The 21,888-nt window shown below is 37.6% G+C and overlaps 3 protein-coding genes and 1 pseudogene across 3 annotated transcripts; all 4 read left to right on the plus strand.

Annotated features, from left to right (window-relative positions):
- The first annotated feature begins 9,450 nt into the window (after window positions 1-9,450).
- On the plus strand, window positions 9,451-11,059 carry LOC137716044 (protein VAPYRIN-LIKE-like). Its single transcript, XM_068455437.1, has one exon. The coding sequence runs from the start codon at window positions 9,516-9,518 to the stop codon at window positions 10,905-10,907; it is 1,392 nt and encodes a 463-aa protein (XP_068311538.1). The 5' UTR covers window positions 9,451-9,515; the 3' UTR covers window positions 10,908-11,059.
- Window positions 11,060-13,294: 2,235 nt separating this feature from the next.
- LOC137716164 (histone H2AX-like) lies at window positions 13,295-14,052 on the plus strand. The gene is made up of 2 exons (XM_068455570.1): window positions 13,295-13,556; window positions 13,657-14,052. The coding sequence occupies exons 1-2, from the start codon at window positions 13,353-13,355 to the stop codon at window positions 13,876-13,878; spliced, it is 426 nt and encodes a 141-aa protein (XP_068311671.1). The 5' UTR covers window positions 13,295-13,352; the 3' UTR covers window positions 13,879-14,052.
- Window positions 14,053-15,454: 1,402 nt separating this feature from the next.
- On the plus strand, window positions 15,455-16,418 carry LOC137716045 (histone H2AX-like). Its single transcript, XM_068455439.1, has 2 exons — window positions 15,455-15,732; window positions 16,110-16,418. Exons 1-2 carry the CDS (start codon window positions 15,538-15,540, stop codon window positions 16,329-16,331), a joined length of 417 nt encoding a protein of 138 aa, XP_068311540.1. The 5' UTR covers window positions 15,455-15,537; the 3' UTR covers window positions 16,332-16,418.
- Window positions 16,419-18,619: 2,201 nt separating this feature from the next.
- Window positions 18,620-20,908, plus strand: LOC137714650 (uncharacterized; annotated as a pseudogene).
- Window positions 20,909-21,888: the final 980 nt, after the last annotated feature.

Genomic DNA, 21,888 nt, shown 5'->3' on the forward strand with positions numbered 1-21,888 from the left:
CGTATTTTGCACGGTACATTTTGGGTTTAATTCTTAACGTCGGTGAATCCTACAATGGTGACCTGGGGAAGGCTCAAATGGCTCTGTGAGTCTTCCCAACCCTCAGAAATGTAAACTTTCAGGGCAAAGCAACCAATTGTTCTCCTTTTTAAAGAAATAAATAAATTGGTTTTAAACTTGCAATTCACAAAATTTGAACTTATGATCTCAAAATTACAAGCAAAAAATACTATTAAACTTGCAATTTACGTGTTTAATTTACAGTTACACTTAAATCTTTAGTTGATACAGGGTAAAGCAATAATTTGATGGACTAGAAAATTAAGTCAGTTGTAAAAATTGTGGAAATGTATGCCCACATGCTTTAGCTAATAGTGAGGAAGACTTGAAAATAGTTGTGTCGTTGTTGATATGTGAGGCTTTTCAAAAGACAATCACTTCACTTTTTGTAAATCTTCACGGATGTGGCTCTATATAAAGAGCACTTTGTGTGTGATCACAATACGCAGCAATAAAAAGAAGTGAAAGCAATAATATCAGTATTCATTCCTTCCTCTTTTTACCTGCAATCCTTTTATGTTATAGTTACGAAACTAAATAATGTGATATTTTACACCTGCTTTGTTCATGTTCCTGGCAAAGATTATCTCTCTAATTTTTACCTATTTATAACAAAGTTGCTAACAACTATCATTCACGAGAATCGTCCACAACGATCAAGGTTGAACAATCATCGATTCTTTTGCCATGTGCATTTACGAATATAATTGTACTTGTCAACAGCTTATTTAAAAATCATCCTATTTGTGGCTTATTTCTTGGTTAATATTTGTAGCTATATGCATATATAATTATACATTAATCTCGGACATTGCTATAGAGTGTTACTGTTCACATGTGACATGTCACACTCGTCGAATACAATTTTTTGTTTCGGCAAGTGGTTGTCGAATATAATTCTATAAGCCTCGGGGGTGAAGGTTGACACAATGTCCACTATGTCCCAAAACAGTTATTTAGATGACTAGACGAGAGCATGTGTTAGTTAACGCAAATTGGGATAATTTATTAGCCATTTACAAGTGAACATATCATAATGTCTATATATCTCATATAATAATAACCAAGTATCGAACTCGCTACAAAAGTAAGACAAATACAATACTTCTCACTTACAAGTGAAGAAACATACTACTTACAAGTGAATTAATGGAAATTCTTCCCTTTTGGTTTCACTTGAGCGGTTGACGCAATCCAAGAGGAAGAGGAAGCTAAAGGACCTACCAACGCTCGTGAAAACCCGAGTTCGGGAAGATCGAACAACCCTTGCTCTAATAAAGATGAGTTCTTATGTGTTTTTCACACCCCTTCGATAAATGGACAACTTCCTCGGAGAACTAGCCGTTCAACAAGGAGATTCTTGAATTGTAGAAAAGAAACTCACACCCAGTAGAGCTATATGCGTTCAGAGCTGTGGCTTGCAGTCAAACTCTATTATGGATTTCTGACCACATTCTCCATAGGGCACTCGTATCTCTTCTTTGTGGATAATTGTAATTTATAAATTCATTGTATTTGTTAAAAATAAAAAATAAAAAATAGCTTTAGGTAACAAAATTTTTCTCACATAGATTGATCCTTTTGCCACACAACGATAAATTATATTAAAGGGTGGGTAATGGAAGAAGTAAGACAATAGACTCATCATAATAATGTGTGTTGAACTCACCCTTTAGGGGAATCAATTCTAAAATCTCCAACTTACAAGTGAAGATAAATATCACTAGACCATAACACCAGTGACAATATTAAGAACATTATATTTTTTAAGAAAAGATTTTGACTTTCTTTTTTTGATGGTTTTAAGTTGCTTTAAATTCTCATTTATTGTAACGCATTAGATAAAACAATTAGTAACATGGACAGCTCTTGGAAACTCACAAACTCTACCTCCAAGATAATATAAACATATGTTTTATAGATTAATCTTTGTTAGCTTGTATAAACTATATATTATGGATTGGATTGAGTCGGAGTACACATTGCTAAAGGATAACTTAATTAAAATTAGCATTGAATAATTTCCAATTGGATTAAAATAATTAAAAATTATGATCAAATGTGATGATGGCATGGACGGTGAATTGATGAATGAAAACATAAAATTAAGCAAGGAATCCGACTATGGCGACGATGATGTGGTTCCCTCCTTTGAGTACAAGGTATGTGTGGAGTGTATACATATAATATATGAGAGACAATTTCAGCTTAATTTGTGGGAAGTTCTCTCTTTATTTTTTTTCTAGGGATCAGCAATCTATCCTTTCGGGACTAGAAAGACTTATAAAGACATTTTAATTTTCTTCTGGTCACCATCGTGTAATTCTCATGCACCAAGATTGAATCTATAACGTACCGTTTAAAAATTTGACTTGGAATTCGTCATCAATGACTGAGCTACACCGTAGGGGTTACTCAAGCATTTGGTTCAACTTTTGGTTAAAAAAATTTGAGAATGCTTTGCTTTTTGGAATTTGATGAGGAATTTCTTTTTTTAGAAATACCCAAATTTGAGATATGTCAAAATCTAGGAAAGAAAAATCACTAAAAAAGGAGAAATGGGGGATTTTATTTGTGTAATCTCAATTTAGTACTTCTCCAAACTCCCTTTTTATCAATATATAGAATCTATCGGAATGTTGTTTGCTGTTTTCAAATTCATTTTTAATTTCTTTATAAATCGAGGATGGTTTTTGAGAAATTGGTTGAAATGATTAATATAGAAATTTCAATGTTGAAATGATTATTTTTTATTATTTGATTGATATGTCTTTAATTTAATTAATATGTCACTAATGTTTGATCGATATGTTCTTAATTTTTTATTGCTAAGAAGGACAGAAGGGCAATTACCTTCAAGCGCTTTTTTTTTTAAGATAACATTTAAGTTTTTACTAAAAATTTCAACATGCTTATGACAACAATGTTTATGAGCACAAGTATTTTTCAGAAGATACTATTATTTTTGAAGGGAGCCTCAAAAGTGCACTAAGTGCAAAATGAAAATCCTACCCTAAAGATTAGAGGTGGGAATTTGCACCTGACCCGTTTATTTTTTACTAAAAAAAAAAAAAAAAAAAAAAAACAACTTACCCGCTAAAAATTCATAATTGGGTTGGGTCTTAACGGTTCGGGTTAATAACGGTTGACCCTGTTAATGACCCATCATTTAATGGTTGGTTTCCGGTCCACCCGCGAAAGTGTTAGATATTCGTTAACAAAAGCATTTTTATAACTTTGTCAAAATGAAAACCCCAATCCCTCTTTCGACTTAGCTTTGATGATCTCCCACACCGCTCCAAAATTCTCTCCTCGCCACCTGATCCCTCACCTCCCTCCACGATGACCCGTTAACAAAACAGGTCATTCCAGGTTCAATCATTTCCATCCATAAGTTTTTTTTTTTTACAAGAAACGATAGTAGAATTTCATTACTGAATCATAATTACAAAGAGTCCACAACAATTACAAGAGTTGCCACATGGGTATAATCTATGGTGACCAAATAAATTGATTTGGAGGTAATTCGCTTAAACTAGAGTGAATAATAACCCCTTAATTGGCAACCACAACTGCACATGCACTAGCAAAGCACTTATGTACAAATCTGCCACAAAGACGACAGATGGACCAGGTCTATATTGCAACTCATGCAACCAGAACAAGTAAGACCACATCAAAACCATCACTTGGCAAAGTGAGGCCACAATGAATAACCAAGTCTGACAATCGGGGTCACATCAAAACACCGCTCACAAACTAGCCACATCACTAGCAAGGCGAGACATTACCCGCTAGAAGCGGTACAAACAAACCTACACTAAAACTACACAAATCAGAGAAAATGAAATCCACCGGTAGGCTTGATTCCATCCATTAACCCATCACCACTTGCAACTAGTGCAAGTCCGCTGCAACCCGCGAGCCAAGGCCACCAGAGGAAGGTGGAGCCACCACTAAACAATTGAGAAGAGCCCCAAAACACGGAAAAGTAAGTCATATGGGGATGGTCTGACTCACCAACAACCAAAAACATCAACCCAAACCTGCAGATCTAGTCCCAAAACAGGGGAAGAGCCTGTACGAGAATAAATCTCCAGAAATGGGTCGGAGGCCTGCATCAATAAGTTAAACAGGTTGGGTTCGGGTGCCTCATTAAAAAATCAGTTTGTGGTCAGTCCAACCAAAAACCAACCAAACCCGCCCATTTGCCAGCTCTACGAAAATATCATCATTGTTTTTGCCTCCCTGATTCATGAGAGGTTTCTTTGGTTTTTTTCCTTGTTTCTTCTTTGGGCTAAATGTGAAAAATGCAGTGGAGGTCTTTGGTAATATGGAAAAGAGCAAATTAGCAAAAGAGAAGTTGGTGGTTTTGTTGGTAAGTCCGTTTGGTTCTGTCCCATATCAAATCTCAAGGCTTTTCGATGTTGGGTTTTATATTCGATTTGCAAGCTTAAGGCCCTTTTGTTTTTGGAAAAAGAGATTGCAAATATAATTATTGAAGAAAGACTTTTCTAGAGCAGTTTTAGATCACCAAACGCTTTCAGATCATCAAGAGCGCTTGTGATGAAAAATTCAAAATGTTTATAGGTTAAAAAAACATTTGAAGGTAGAATCAGCTACCGTATGCTTATTTCAGGAATTATTTAGATTTTTTTTAATAAAAACGCTTTAGTACATAAGTGTTTTTTAAAAAAGCTTCTAGACATGCCCTAATATAATGTCATGTGAGGAGTCTTACACTTAATCTTGAATTAATGTTTCATGACACCGCCAACTCTTTCCGCGTGACTTTGTATTAGTGATTTAAAACGTCACGGTGATTATTAATTTGTTCCACTTAAATTCTTCTCGTTTAAGATGGGCCTGGTCCTCAGTAAGTGGGTTTTGGGTGCAATTTTTGCGTAGGCTACAGTTGCTAATTACAGGAAGTCCTAAGCCCAACACTAGAGCCCCAGCCTCTCATGTCACTTGTTTTCTGATTGCTTCTCCTTTCATCTGCTCCTGCCACCCACCACCAATACTTCGTCACAAGCCAAAAACAAGACGTGCTTGGCACTTGCGGTGGATGAGACGGCGGAGGTTCACTTCCAGCTGTGGGGGGATGAGTACGACGCCTTCGAGCCCGGCGACATCGTCCACTTGAGCAACAGCATCTTCTCTTACGACAGGAGCAAACTTTTGCTGAGGGAGGCAAGAGAGGCAAAATTCAGAAGGCTGGGGCCTCGTGGCTTTTTTACTATCAAACGCTTTGTTTTGGAGAACAAGCACTGCTCCAACCCATCTCATATGTTTGGTTTTATTTAGCTTTATTCTAATTCCATCTAAACTACGGAGTGGAGTTCCAAACATAAGGTATTTGGTAACATGATAAAGAGCAAAACCTTAAAGTTGGCGGTTGTTGGCAAGTTAGTTTGGGTCTATCCTTACCAAACGTCGAGACTTTAGAGCTCATCTGATAACTATTTCGGTTTTAGTTTTTATTTTTGTATTTGAGACGCAGAGAAAGTGTACAGCATAAAAGAAGGGAGAAGAAGGGTGGCAAGAGGGACATGAAAGAAACAAAGAAGAATGTATGAAAACAAAAGTTTCAAAGTGAAAACAACTCAAAATTGGTTTTGAGTTTTCTTTTATGTCTTTCCTTGTACAATTTTCCACATTTCTCCTACCGTCCTTTATTTCTAGCACAAAATGTAAACAAAAATGAAATCGTTATCCAAAGAGGGCTAATAATAGGCTTTATAAATCAATTTGCAAGCTTTAAAAGCCCATTTGTTTTTGGGACACGAGTTTGCAAAATTTAGCGAGTAGCTTGATGAAGATGGGAGAGAGGCAATGCGAATATTAGATAGGTGGTACAACTATAGTTTTGTGATCTTTTTAATACTTTCTATTTTTTATATAAGAAATAATTTTTACACATTATTTTTATCTTTTTGCAAACACTTGCTCATTTACGTTCACTGATTTCTTTTAATTCGTTTAATTCAAGAGCTAAAAAATGTAGAAATCACTTTGCTTTTGAGAAATATTGAAACATTTTATAACGAAAAAATATTCGAGAAGATGCCAACATGCTTTTCAATGTTTTCATATTAAGCCGAAAGTCACTACCTCATCAGACAGAACAAATACGAAATGCAACAATGCAAAACCAGCTGCAAAATGACCACTCATTTTTGTATTTTATATGCTAAATATATTATAACTATTGGCTTTGTTCAATAAACAAAAGAAAAATGTTTTTTTTTTTTAATCTTAAACGGTTTTTGAAATTGGTATAACTTTTCACTTTGATTCTTGAGACTTAAAATCAATGGAAAGGTCTCTGAGATTATCCAACGTCAAACTTCTATTAAATTGAAGAAATAACCAGTTTAAAAGATGGGTTGATTTGACAAAAATACCCTCGTTTAACGGAGATTTCTCACAAAAGAATAAAAATGATTGATGGTGGATAATCTCAGGAACCACTTCTATCAATTTTAAATTTCAAAGACCAAAATGAAGAGTTACGGCAATGTTATGAATCATATTAGAAAATAATCTTTTTAATTGGACAGAAGCATCCAATGAATGGTCCATTTATATGTACATTCTTTATCTTTTGTTTGGGTGGCTCTTAAGAAATGACAGCATCTTATTAGATTTAATACATAAATTAATCCATAATTAAACCATATTTCTCATTAGTCAAGGGGCAATAATTGTCACATATTTTTATGGATCTGAACTTTAAATACTTTGTCACTTTACAATTTTTGAAAGATATAGGTGACATTAATATAGCTTTTTAACTTAGAACATCGAACAGCCTAACTAAATGAGCTCGTTTGGCTATTTTAATATAATAATAAAAAGTAGTAAAAGCTAAATTCTAACAGACTTACAGAAGGTGTGAACGTTTCAATTAGAATCTAATAAAATATACGTTTGAAAAAAAAAAAAATCCAACAGACTAGCTACTTAAACAAAAAATTTAGATTGATGAATAGTGCCTTGCGAACTTTAGCTAGGAAGATAAAGTTAAATTTTAGCGGAATATTAAAAATTATAAAATTTACATTGTTTATTGTTTGCGTTTGCTACGACAGACTCGGTGGTGGTGGTCAGGTGCTACGGCAGATCGGTAGTGGTGGAGTTGATGTTATGTACAATGGACAGTGTCACTTTAGTGGCCGGGCAGCTGCTACGACGGGTGGATGTTGAAGAATCTATGCGAGTGGTGGGTCTGCATCTACGGAGGTTGTGGGGCATGGATTCGGATCCTCTCCAAGGCAACTGGTCGGGATCTTCCTGACCAGTGTTAGTTGACCGTTGAATTTTTATTCAACGGCTACAAATAGAGGATCCTCTAAAAGTTATAATAATTGTAGTCGTTGGATAAAAATTCAACAGTTCACTTAACACTGGTCAGGAAGATCCCGACCAGTTGCCTCAGAGAGGATCTAAATCTGTGGGGCATCTAGTGGTCGTTGTTGTGTGGTTGGAGAGAGAGAGATGAGAAGTAGACGAAGAAAAGAGACAAGGTAAGGTGAAAATGTTGGGTGCAATGCGGGATCCAACAGAAGAAAATGAACTCGGATTGTTAAGTTTAGAAAAAATAATATAAAAATATTATAACTTACGTTAAAATAGCTAGTATTGTTGGAAGCGGTGGATCAACCCTTCTAGTATATTGCACCTTTTGATTCTTGATCTTGTGGATCATTAAGCAATTGCAAATCAGATTTAGTTTGTATTAAGCACCAAAATTAATATGGAATTAAAACTAATCTAGGGGATGAGTCAGATCCCATTTCACAAAGATCCAACGGATTCCACAGGCAAGGCTATCGTTATCAGTTGCCTCTCTACTTGTTGAATTCTTAAGCAAATATGACCTCACTTTGTGGAGATTGTATATCAAAACATGGAGGCTACTAGGAAACCTACCACTTGGGTCATCTAGTTCAAGTTTCATTTCTTTAATAGTGTCTTAAATCGAACAACATTATAATTTATATACCTTAAATTTTCTTTTAATTTCTGGTTCTAATATAATAACGTTTTGATTGTATGTAAGTTTTACCTCAAGCTAACTAAAGACGATCATGTGTTGAACTTCATATATCATATTTAGTTGATTTGAGATACCGTTATAGTACTTGTTGAGAATGAATCTCACATTGATGGGAGTAACCCAATTTACTTATATTGCCAATTAGTTTTATGATATCAAAGTAGGTTGTCCCACATGTGAAGCCCAACGACCACATGCAAACCACGTCATTTCACGTGTTTTGACTTGAAAATTCGACACATATGAGAGTGCATGGTACCTCAACTATCTTCGGTCCTATCACGATAAAAAAATATAAATTTCTCTTTAGTATTTCTAATTCTTGAAGAAAGGTAGTTTGATCAAGTTTTCATACAACCTTCAAGGAGGTTTAAGTTTTAACTCTTGAAAACAACTAAGGATGTCACCCCCGACAATATTGTCCGTAATGTGTACACCTCTTCTTAAAGAATGGTAGTTCAATCTTCAAAGTTTCATATTCAAACAAGCCAACAACGACCCTTTCATTGTCAATGTCTCAATTAGAGGTGGCATATCAACATATTAAATTATTAATAAGTACCCGTTAAAACTCATTTAATTCGATATCACCATATTAAAAACTACTAAAGATGTAGCTCCGACAATATTTTTCAGTAATGTCTCCTCCTCTTCTTAAAGAATGGTAGTTCAATCTTCAAAGTTCCATATTCAAACAAGTCAACAACGACCCTTTCATTATCAAGGTTCTAGCTCAACGTGTTAAAATCAACCTATTGAATTGTTAATAGATATTCGTTAAAACTTGTTTAATTTCATATCACCATATTAAAAAATACTAAGGATGTCACTCCAACAATATTTGTTGGTAATGTCTCTTCCTCTTCTTAAAGAATGGTAGTTCAATCTTCAAAGTCCCATATTCAAACAAGTCAACAACAACACTTTCGTTATCAGTTCCCAGCTAGAGGCGGCAAATCAAATCAACCCAAGAGTTGATTTGCCACCTCTATTCCCAACCTATCATTTACAACCTATCATTAAACTAGTTGGCTTCAAAAAAAAAAATGTAAGTGGTTTAATAGTAGATATAATATTGAGTTTTCATACATGCGTAACGGATTTGAAACTCATCACCTTCAAAATCCTCACTTTCTTAAATATTGTAATAGTTTTGACCTTTACATTAATAATAATAACAACTTAAAAAAAAAATTGTGCAATAAAAAATAAATCAGACACACACAAATTAAAAACAATAATACAACTTTTGCATGAAAAGGACATGAGGGAGGAAGAAAAGGATCAAATTAAACAACCAAACCAATCACCATTTTCATCAATACCAAAACCCCAACACCGAATTTTCCCGAGAAATAAACTTTCCCGGAAAACTTCCAGTTTCAGTTCCGCCATGGACAGGCTGGTGAAGCCAGACGTGAAGGAAGTGGAGCTCAACTTCAAGAGAGACCAAAAGTGCAGCACAACCTTCCGGCTGAGCAACCTCATGCACACCATGCCCGTCGCCGTCTCCCTCACCACCAACAACCCATCTCTCTTTTCCTTCACTCACCCCCTCTCCATAATCCCGCCGCTCTCTTCCTCCTCCTACACCCTCCTCCTCTCACAGCCGTCCGATGAGCCCCCGCTCTCCCTCACGGCCACCCCTCATGACGTCATCAACGTCAAGGCCTCCATGCTCCCCACCGGAAAAGCCCACCAGGAGGAACTCCGCCGCCTGTTCGCCCGGCCCGGGCCTCACGTTTTCCGGGACGCCACCATACCCATATCGTTCGTGGGTCCGCACGTGGTTGAGTTTCTAATTTCTCAGCACACCCGGATCTCTGCATTCGATTCGTTTTTCAACAAGGCGATTTCTAGGTGCTCTGGGGCTGAGCTCACGGCGCTGCTCGGTCCCGCCATAGCTTCCGGGAATGCTAATTTGGTCTCCGACCTGATTGACGCCGGTGCGGTTGTGAATCGGAGAGATTCGGATTCCGGATCTTTGCTATCTCTCGGTGTTCGAACCGGAAACGTTGAGATTGTAAAGGTCCTGATCACCTCTGGATGTGGAATCGGTAACTCGGCCGACATGGTTTTGCACGACGCGGCGGCTATGAACCGGGTCGATTTGTTTGAGATTTTGTGTAAGAGTTTCACCGGAATCGACGTCAATTGTGTTGACCCGGACGGTCGGACTCCGATTCATATCGCGGCGGCACACGGCCACGTTGAGATGTTGAAGTATTGTATTTCGGTCGGAGGCAATGCGGAAGTTTCAGACTCAAAAGGTTGGAATCCGCTTCACTGCGCGGCGGAGAAGGGGCATTTGGAGGCCGCCAAGTGTTTGTTGACGTGCTCCAAGTTGAAACACGCCGTCACGAAAGACGCAAGGACGGCTTTCGACCTCGCCGCCACAAACGGGCATTCCTGTCTTCTTGGTTGTCTACGATACGACGACGTTCTGCACCGGGCGGCGAGGTTGGACGACGCACACGGTATAAAGAGTTGCCTTGCGGAAGGCGCAGACGTGAACGGGAGAGACCAGAATGGCTGGACCCCTTTGCACAGGGCTGCGTTCAAAGGGAGGATCGAGTGTGTGAAGGTGTTGCTTAATCATGGTGCGCTGGTGGATGCGGTGGATGATGTCGGCTACACGCCGCTGCATTGCGCGGCGGAGGCAGGGCACGTGCAGGTGGCCCTGTTGCTGGTTGCTCATGGGGCTCGAGCCAACGTGAAGAGCTTGGAGGGAATTGTTCCTACCAAGTTGGACCGTTTCAAGAACCACCCTGCCCTGATTTCATAGAACGAAAATAACGTGCAACTGAAACGTCACTGTGACGGTATTTCATATTGATCACACAATTAAAAATATGTGATTAGCTTAAAATAACGTCACATTGCAGGTGTAGAAAAGTTTTATGGCAGTATCGTGATTTTAGATTTTCTTGTTACATTGTGCAATCAATGTGTATATATTTGTGTATTTTTTGATGTTTACGATGGTGAGTTTGAATGGTTGGGGCAGAGAGAGATGTGTTTCACCTCCAAAGACTGTTGGAAGAAGCTTCTTCAGCTTATGTATACTACGAGAATCAAGTTTAAGAACTAAGATTTTTGCTTTAATTGACGCTTCTTTGCTCTATTTCTATCATTTTTATGTTGCAAATGTTCCTAAATCTTGAAGTAGTCAAACTCTGGTGACGTGTTTACTTATTTGGAGTGAGTTTAGAATCGATAGTGGAAGGATTTTGATATTTCGAACCAAATTGATATGAACTTGTTTTGTGTGGCACGTTCTATGTTCCTCATTTTGATGCCTACATTGGCTTAACTTAAGATATAGACACAACGCCAATACAATTTACATCATAAATCATGTCTGAATTATTAATGATTAAACCAATTCAAACGTATAAGCCACGAAGGAATGTGACTTGTGGATTATATACCTTTAGACTAAAGAAAGAAAAAAAGTTTTTGAAATGATTTTGGAGATTGACATAACACATTTTTAGGTCTATAACAGATAAAACCAATAGAAATGGCCCCTTGTTCTTTTTTGAAAAATCTACTAAAAATATACTCGTTAAGTGAAAGGGTTGACTTGACAAAAACACCCTTAAAAGGTGGTTATGTGACAACTTAACGAGGATATCAACCGTTTTTTCATGGAAATACCAAAATAATTTACAGTGGACAAATTTAGAGACAACTTCTATTGATTTTCATTGTCAAGGATCAAAGTAAGAATTATGCTGATCTCAGTGATCATTTTGAATAAAGTGGATTTCATCTAGAAGACTTTCTTTTTGAATAATGTTATAAGCAGGAATGAGATTTGAATATAATATCAATCATTGTGTCTGCGATAAATATTCTTGACCACTTGATTCCAAAATGATATGTAAAAGATAAGAAGAGGATCATCAAGACTTGTAAAATTTTCGGATTTTAATTAATATAAGATCAATCTCACGTTAATTGCAACTAAACTTGTCATTGGATCAGATTTTGATATAAATACATTCCGAAATTCAACGAAAGTGACAAATGAATTGAGATTTTCAATTTAATTAAGAGAAATGATAAGGAGACTCTCTTAAAGTACGACTTCTCGTGGACTTTTCGGCACCATATGTTTTTTGCACAATTCTCACGCCAACATTACAAAACATTATGCTGAAAACATAAGGTGACAGAGAGACACTTTGAGAGAATCTCCTTAACATTTCACTTGAGTTAATTCCGAAAACAATATGAATCTGATAACTCATAATAGGAAAAATTGGGCTTAGATTCTTACAAATTTCTAATCACAGACCGGCCCACCAACTTTCGTTTGCTAAAAACCAAGGTCTGCCCAACCTACAAACCCACGACTTAAACCAAACATATGTAAAAGCCCAATCCGAAGTTCAGAACCACAACTACGATAAACAAAAGGGAAATTTTATTAAAACCATTCGACCTCTCTTTACACCCCATTGTCACTTCCACCTCAAACCCCACCAGAGATTTGCTGGTGGTTCTTCAAGCCAACTTCTGCCTTCCATAGCAGCCCATTTACCTTCCACAAGCTTTGACATCTAACGCCTTCCATACAACACAGAGGTACTCTTGGTCGTGATTCTCCACATTGCCGACTCTGTAACATTCGAAAACTGTGTAGGTCTTGATTTGCTTTCAACATTTGTCAGTTGAAGGAAGTGAGCAATAAAGAGGAGGAGGAGGAGGAGAATATAGGATGGGAACAAAGAACGGAAAAAGAGCCTGAAAAGAAAAGACACTGACACAAAATATTCACCCACCTCAGTGAAGAAGACATCGGAAAGTAGCAGTGTTGGTGGGGCTGATACGGGTTCATCTCCCTTCAATTTATTTTTCTTATCTCACATTAGTTTAGGGGTAAAGTGGAGAGTTTAATGGCAAAAATATTTAAGTTGAATGTGAAAAGAAGTTTTTAAGATTCAAATAAAATTTCCCTAAACAAAACGACGACGTTACGAATTCGAATGATAAAAGTTTGTCCAACCAAATTTCGGCTCCCGCGCTACTGAAACATTTAAAATCCACAAAAATCTCCCCCTACCAAGTCATCGATCCCCGTGAAACCCCCTTTCACCAATCAAACCGCTCCCTGCACCGTCCCCTTTCTTCTATATAAACCCCACAGAGTCCAGAGCCACTACAAAATTCCAACACCTTCGAATCCTCCGAATCTGAAATTCAAATTTTCCTAACCGACGCCATGAGCTCCACCGCTGAAACCACCACCAAAGCCGGCCGGGGCAAGCCCCGCACCACCAAGTCGGTCTCAAGATCCCAGAAGGCCGGCCTCCAATTCCCAGTCGGCCGAGTCGCCCGGTTCCTGAAGACCGGCCGCTACGCTCAGCGAGTCGGCGGCGGCTCCCCGGTCTACCTCTCCGCCGTCCTTGAGTACCTCGCTGCTGAGGTACGTCGTTTTGTCCAATCAATTTCTCTTTTCTTTTCTCGTTTTTCTACTCCTAATTTTGCAGGCTGACTTTTGGATATTGTTTTTGAATTTCGTATAGATTTTGGAGTTGGCCGGGAATGCGGCTAGGGACAACAAGAAGAACAGGATTACTCCTCGGCACATCCAGCTTGCGGTGCGAAACGACGAGGAGTTTACGAAGCTTTTGGGGTCTGTGACGATCGCCAACGGCGGCGTTTTGCCCAACATTCATCAGAATCTGCTTCCGAGCAAGGCTGGCAAGGGGAAGGGCGTGATTGGGTCTGCCTCCCAGGAGTTTTAGGGTTTTAGAAAAGTAAAGTGGTATCCTTGGTAGATGAAGGATCTGGGTTTCTGATGGTTAGCTTTAGGAAATTAAAATTAATTAGGCTTTTGGTAATATTGTAAAGCATTTGGGTTACTGGAATATTGCTCAGTTGTTCTGGAGTTCTTCCTTCAATGCAGATTTAATTTCGGATAATTTCTCCTGTGGTTTTTTATTGATTTTATCATGTCGTGTTTGTTATGTTTTTGTCCATTTTTCTTGGATTTGATTTCTTGAATGGTCAAGTAAAGTGGTTTTTTTTCTTTCCATTTATGCTAATTAAGGAAGGTGTATTTAATTAGGATTTTGAGGGATTTTAATTTTTTTTTAATGAATTAAGGGGTATTTAATCAAATTTTTTGAAATTCAATATATATTTAATTATAATTTTAAGATAGTTTATTACAATTCTTAGAAATTTAAGTGTATTTAATTAAGATTTTAAGAAGTTGATTTTAAAGAATTTGAAAAAGTTGAGGAATTAGATGGAATTGAAGAGATTTCATAATTGATTAGTTGAAGAATTTTAAAGAAACAAAATGATAAATGTAATCAAGTTTATCATAATCGGTTAGTTATTATGTTGGTTAAGTTGTTTTCTAAAACAGAGTAAAAAAAGTATGGCTTATCAAATTTTGTATTGAGCAATGGAAAATGTTCAAGAAAAGATGCAAAATACTTTGCAATTTTTTTATGTCAAGCAATATGTGGAGTTTCATCAAACACAAACTACTATTAATTTTGTCGAATTTGAATATAGTACATTATAAATGACGCTGAGTAATGAACTTAAATTTATATGGGAAGAAATATTTTTTGCTCACTATTTTATTTATCATTTTTATATGAATTTAAATTTTGAAATCTGTGTAATGAATACATCCAAAAAATGCACTTGAAAATTGGGTGACCAAATTACAAAATGGTGTGGTTTTTAATTTGAGTTTTTTTTTTCCGAGTACATCGATGTTTTTTATACTAAGGGGAATGAGAGTTCGGTTAAGCCATATAAAGGGCAATCCAATTTGGTATCGAATTTGTCATCCACGAGATTCGAACCTAAAACCTCTTACTTCCAAATGAAGAGGAATATCATCAGACCATGATACTGAGTAGTCCAACTTTTTGGGTTTCTAGAGGGGCGCTAAATGCAACTAAAGCCCACCGTTTTGGGAATAACCGTTTCTTTTGAGGCATGGTCACACTTTTTGGATTGGAATAGAATTCTCTCCTTTTTTTTATTTTTTATTTTCCTTTTATGTGAACGGTTACAGTTAAATTATGTCAACCTCTTATATTAATTTTTTATAAAAAAAAGACAAAATAAAGAATATAAGAAGAGGAGATAAAAAGAGATAGAAAAAGTAGAAGAGAGAATCCTAATTCTTTCGGATTTCCCTTGTCCTAAAAAATTCTCAATTCTTTTTTAATTTCCGCCGAAACTCAAATTTACACGCTGGCGATCCGCGCCCAACCTCATCATCCAATCAAAACACAGCACTCACTTCTATATAAACCCACTCCCTTCCCCCAAACCCTTCAAGCATCACACACCTTCGAACCCGACGCCGTTCGCATTGTCCGCTATTTTTCTCGATTTTTCGCTTCTAGGGTTTCAGATTCGATCCCGATTCCGATATGAGTTCGCCGACTTCCAAGGGCGGCAGAGGCAAGCCCAAGGCATCCAAGTCCGTCTCCCGATCTTCCAAGGCCGGCCTCCAGTTCCCCGTCGGCCGTATCGCTCGGTTTCTTAAGTCCGGCAAGTACGCCGAGCGTGTCGGCGCCGGTGCCCCCGTATACCTCTCCGCCGTCCTCGAGTATCTCGCTGCTGAGGTTTGTTATCTTCTCTGCTTCATTCCGATTGTTCTTTACTCTTTTCGTTTTTTGATCTTAATTGCTGTTTGGCTTCCGAGAAAATGCTGGAATCGAGTTCTGTTTGGGATGCGATTGTTGACATTTTGATTCGTTCTAATTACAAATGCGGTTTGACGGATTTGATTGTGATGATGTTGAATTTTCCTAACAATTTACTGCTGATTTTGGTTGCTATTTGGCTTCTGAGAAAATGCTGGAATCGATTTATGATTTTATCAAGAATGTTTTTCGATCATATGATTCTTATTCAATTTATGGTTGCTTACTGATTTTCCCGAACTGGTAACAATTTTTGAATTCGCACTGAATTGATTTGGATTGATTGGATTTTACAGGTGCTTGAGCTCGCTGGAAACGCAGCCAGAGACAACAAGAAGAACCGAATTGTGCCGAGGCACATTCAGCTGGCTGTTCGAAACGACGAGGAGCTGAGCAAGCTTTTGGGATCTGTTACAATCGCAAACGGCGGTGTCTTGCCGAACATTCATCAGAATCTGCTGCCAAGCAAGGCTGGGAAGGGGAAAGGCGACATCGGATCTGCCTCACAAGAATTTTAGGGTTGTATTGTAATAGTCTGGAATTTAATGGGTTGTAAAATTTTGGGAAATTCCAGGCTGAATACAAAATTATTATGATCTTGTTTGGTATATGGGTCTGTGACTTTTCTTTTGTCACGAAGCTTGGAGCAATTTCTTTGAATCTTCTCTTTCCATTGGAATTTTTAATCTGCTAACTGTGCACTAATGCCGTTAAACTTCAACAAAATTGGTTGAATAATTGGGTTGTTGGAAAGAAAATTTGATATTAGATAAGGGGAATGATTTTTGTTGGGGAGTTTAGTTTGATATTAAATTTGTTATATGCGAGATTTGAATATAAGATATCTTATTTTTAAGCGAATACGAATATCATTAGATCATAATATTGTGTGGTTAAAGGGGAGTGATTAACTTGGCCCATTGTGATGCTTTTTTGCGCTATTATCGTTGAGTCAAGTGTTATGGCACACTTGAATGGAGTTAAATATGTTAAATAAGATTAAAAAATGTTTAGGTGTTCTTCAATTGATATGCCATATATGATGTGGTATGTGTGTCATTTGATTTCATACTTTCTAACTGCCTTTTTTTGACAGCAAACAAAGGAGTCAAATATATTTAATTGAATATTTTAATACATGGATATCATTAAAAACCAATAGAATAAAAATTAAAATTAATTTTGATTATTTTTTAATAGTTAATGTAACTCTAGGCTCAATAAAGTAATAAAATAAATATTTAACACATCCATTGGAAAAAAATAGAATTTAGCACTTGCATTCAATTTGCCACATCAGCTATCAAATAAAAATTTGACATATTATGTAGTATCCCACATCGCCCGTGAGGGCTTGGTCTTTGGGCCTTATATATCCATGTCTGGTGCTTCAACTTTGAAGAGGCCTTTTGTGGTGGGAGATGTGGTCTGCGGACAATATCCGAGAGGTTGGAGTCTGGGATGTGACAATTTGGTATCAGAGCCAGACTCACGGTCGTGGTGTGCCGACGAGGACGTCGGACTCCCTAAGGGGGGTGGATTGTAGTATCCCACATCGCCCGTGAGGGCTTGGTCTTTGGGCCTTATATATCCATGTCTGGTGCTTCAACTTTGAAGAGGCCTTTTGTGGTGGGAGATGTGGTCTGCGGACTAACACTCGGCCACAAGAACAAAACCGTGCGGTAGCTCTGCTGCGACATAGTCCAGATGGAATGCCAAAGCGGACAATATCTTCAAGGTGGGAGACCGGGATGTGACATATTATATTTGACATCTCCTTTGGAAATGTTCTAAGCTAATGAAAGTATTAATTGGGTAGTAAAATGTAATTTTAGTTATGAAAGTGAGATTAAAAAAACTAAGGGTAGTAAAGTGAGAGTTTCATGATATTTGACAGGTAAATTGCGTATGTTTTTGCAGAATTATTGTTGTGTGAAGTGTCATGTTGTACTTTAACAAGATTTTTGACGTCTAAGCTAACATAAGTATGAATTTAAGAGTACTAACTATGAAACTGAGGCGAGAAGAAACTAACACTGTGTTTGAACAAAAAAAAACCTAACACTGGTCTTTGGATGAGGAAAACAATGGAATTTGACTACATAATTTTTTTTTTTTAAACTCTTCCTATAAGAATTTGAAAATGACACTTATTTATATGGAATTTAAAGTTAGGAATTAGAAGTTTCAAATTCCAATTTTTTTTTTATTTTTTTTCCATGGAAATCCTAAAGTTCTATGTTTATGAATTCAAGGAGTGAAATTGGTGCATGTTAATTTATAATTTTTGACTTTTGTTAAAATTTCAAGTTTATTTCTCTCATCCATACAAAGGATAACAAATTGTGAATTTTTCGATATTAGAAAGTAGTAAAGTGAGAATTATTAGTTTAATATCCTAACATTAATTAACAGCCCAAGCTAACATAAATGACAAAATGGTAGCAAATCAAACTTTAAAAATGAAATCAAGACGAAATAACTAAATATAATAAAATGCAATTTTGACGAAACTTTGAGATGCTAAAAAGGAGAAAAACCCCGATAATTAAAATAATTTTGCTTTGTGTAATACAATTTGAATTGCCGTTTGGCGGGTAGGCTTTAAGTGATTTGCATTGACGTGGGGTGCAATGAGAAATTTTGTGGGTGCAAATAATAGCTCCGTTTCGTTTTATCTTATACGGCCCCTGAAATCCCCACCAAAACAAGTAGACAACGGCCCAGTGCCGCCTTCCCCATCCTCGTTCTCCGCCCTTCGCTCACAATTCACAAACTCCGAGAGAGAGCTTCTCCGGCGGAAGCAATGGCGGTGCCGCTCGTCAACCTCGCCCCGAATCTAACAGTCTCAAAGCTCTGCTTGGGTTCGTCTGCCTCCTCTCTCAATTTCCAATACTGTCCGTTACATTCCCACTGAGAATCTGACTCATTCTTCTTCGCAGGGACGACGACTTTCGGCGAGTAAAACTCGTTGCCGGAGTCCTTTCGACTCCTCGGCGGAGCTGTCGAGGCCGGAATCAACTTCTTCGACTCCGCAGAAATGTACCCGGTGGTTCAGCGAGCGGAGACTCAGGGGACGAGCGAGGAGTACCTCGGCCGCTGGATTAGGGAGAGCAAAACTCCTCGAAACAGCGTCGTTTTGGCCACCAAGGTAGTTAATAAGCTCTGGTTTTAGGTTCTAACAAGTCATGCTTATGGTGTTTTTATGTCAGATTTCTTCTGTTCTTTGATGTGGAAGAATTGGGTTTGCTCAGGTCACGGGTCCGTCTGGGCAGATGACTTGGGTTCGAGATGGCCCCAAGTGTTTGGATGCCGGGAATATCGCCGACGCCATTGATGGCAGGTTTGATCAAGCAATATAGTTCAGAATTTTAGTTCTGCTTAAGCACTTTGTGTTGTGACTTGCTTAGTGATGGATTATGTAATGTTCAAATGCAGTTTAAGGCGGTTGCAGACGGATTACATCGATCTTTATCAGATTCATTGGCCCGATCGGTTTGTATGTAGACATATTTTTGTAGTGGTTTGTAAAATTGGTGCAAAATTTAAGTTAATTGTTATATGATGTTCAAAGTTTATTTTTTTTACCCAATTAAGTATGTTTACTTTTCAAAGAATTTACTTGACTTCACCGTGGTTTGGAGAAACTTGTGCTTCAATGCACCGAGCATTTAGTACACTTCAGCTGATTAGTGATTATTTTCGTAGCTATGTTCCCATGTTTGGGGAAACTGAATGTGATCCAACGCGGCAGTTTTGTTCAATTCCTATGAAGGAACAACTGGATTCTCTTGAGAGGGCTTTTGATTCGGGTAAGGTTTGTTTCAGACTGCTGGTTTATTTTCGCTCTTTGTTGATAATTCGTTTGGTTTGGCGATTTTGTTCTTTATTGCAATGGTTTGTGAACATGGCGATGGCGTAATGCATGAAAAGTTTTGTTTTGTAGATCAGATACGTTGGTCTCAGTAATGAAACACCATACGGTGTCATGAAGTTTGTTCAGGTAGCTGAAAGGAGCACTTGCTGTCCAAAGATTGTATCTCTGCAGGTTGTCTATTTGATGGAATTCATACTCCCACTCAAATGGTTACTGTGTTGCTCTATCGATTTTTGGACTAATTCGACTGATTTTTTGTTTGACAGAACGCATACAGCTTGCTATGCTGAACTTTTGATTCTGGATTGGCTGAATGCTGTCATCGTGAGAGGTATTCAAAGAGTTTGATTTCTGAAAAAAGTGATAACTGAACTATTCATCACGCATGACACTAAAGGGAAAATTTGTTCGAACTTTGAATTGCCCATGCCAATTTCTTGATAAAGTTCAACTCAATGTTTTAGGATCAGTTTACTAGCTTACAGCCCCCTTGCAATGGGTATACTCTCTAGGAAGTATTTTTCGCATGATGAGGGTCTGGCAGATGCTCGGTTGAATGTTTTTAGAGGTCATTTCTCAAGATTTTCCATCTTATATTTTAGAATGTAGGAGTTTCTGCACTCTAAGTCTCTAAGCGATGATATTGTATTGATTAAACTGTTATGTTTCTTCACCAGGGAAATATTCTGAAGGGGAATCCAAGTACAACCTGTCCAATCACATCATAAGAGCAGCAGCCATGGTACAGATTTTCGTCTGTTAACTTTGATAGGTTTACTGAAAGATTTCTGAATTCTGAATCCAGGGTTTAATAGAACTTTTAATTAAAGTTGAAGCAAATGCATTTTCAAAACTCCGATAAAAGTCTCAGTATGATGGTAACCAATAACCTTTTACGGAATTTCTGAAATTTCCTCGTCCCTTGTTCTCGACATGGTTGCTGAAACCATACAGCCATCTACTGATTGCAGCATGATTGTTGGCTCTCAATTGTTGGATTGAGATCGTAGTTCTTTTAATTTCTTGAGCTAAATATCTACGTTTATGCATTTGGCAGCCTTTGTTTTGAGCCGCCCCCTCGTTGCAAGTGTTGTTTTCGGAGCAACCAAGTCATGGCAACTTCAGGAGGTTCTAGACGGATGCAAGGTCGAGCTCACACCAGAAGTAATCGCGGAAATTAACAAGGTTCACAAAAGGTTTCCGAATCCATGCCCCTGATCTCAATTCATTCCGTTAAATTTCTTCCTCGTCGGGAATATATTATCGTCTTGTTTCTGGTACATATCGCATCAGCTGTAGAATTTGTTGAATTGATGTTTAATGATGAAATTGGTCTAGAAAACTTCGAAGGCACCCCGGTCTGTGCAACCTGACCGGTGGCGTTGACTGACCGGCGTTGTCCGAGGTGAAAAATGTTGTGCAGGGAATTTTTAGATAGTGAGAGCTACTTGTTGCAGGCATGGAACATGAATCTTTGGATATGAACAAGAACGCCTTCGGCAGAGTCTTTACGTGGTTACATTTTGTGGAAAAATATGGACAAGTAAACAAGAAAAAGAAAGCCTCGCTGAAATTAGAGAACTAAATGGGCGGATATTCAAAAGACTGACACCTTTAGGCCATTCTAGAACGAATAAGATTTATTCTGAATTTTTGTGTTTAGAGTTTGCGGGCCGAGAGATTCAGACTCTTCAAGAGAGTGAAAAAGAGATTCGAACGGTTCAAGTTTTTGAATTTTGTGAAGTGTAGTAGTCAAATACGCTTATATGATATAAACCCATATTCTACACATCAGAGCACCCAACACTCCCCATGGTTTGGGAAAAGGATCATTTGTGGATCCTCTTTGTGGGAATCCGGTGTATCAATCAATCATATCCGTTTATTGTATATCGTGCGGATAATTTTCATTAGGTACTATTTATATTCAATTTTCAATTTTAAATTATTTATGACCGTACGATGAATGAACATGATTGTTTGATCATCTGGATCCCCCACAAACAAGTTCTGTAGAAGATTCTTTTCTCATGGTCTGGATGCTTTTGTGCTTGGTACTGGGAGTTTTCGAAAAATGAAAAATATTAAAGGAATTATTATTAGTACTCTAAAAATCTTATTTGACATTCTAAACTTTCTATAATTAAAAAGAAAAATTTACTTGTGAGGAGTGTAGAATGAGATTTTTAAAGTGCTAA

The sequence above is a fragment of the Pyrus communis genome, chromosome 14, assembly GCF_963583255.1.
Source record: "Pyrus communis chromosome 14, drPyrComm1.1, whole genome shotgun sequence".
NCBI lineage: Eukaryota > Viridiplantae > Streptophyta > Magnoliopsida > Rosales > Rosaceae > Pyrus > Pyrus communis.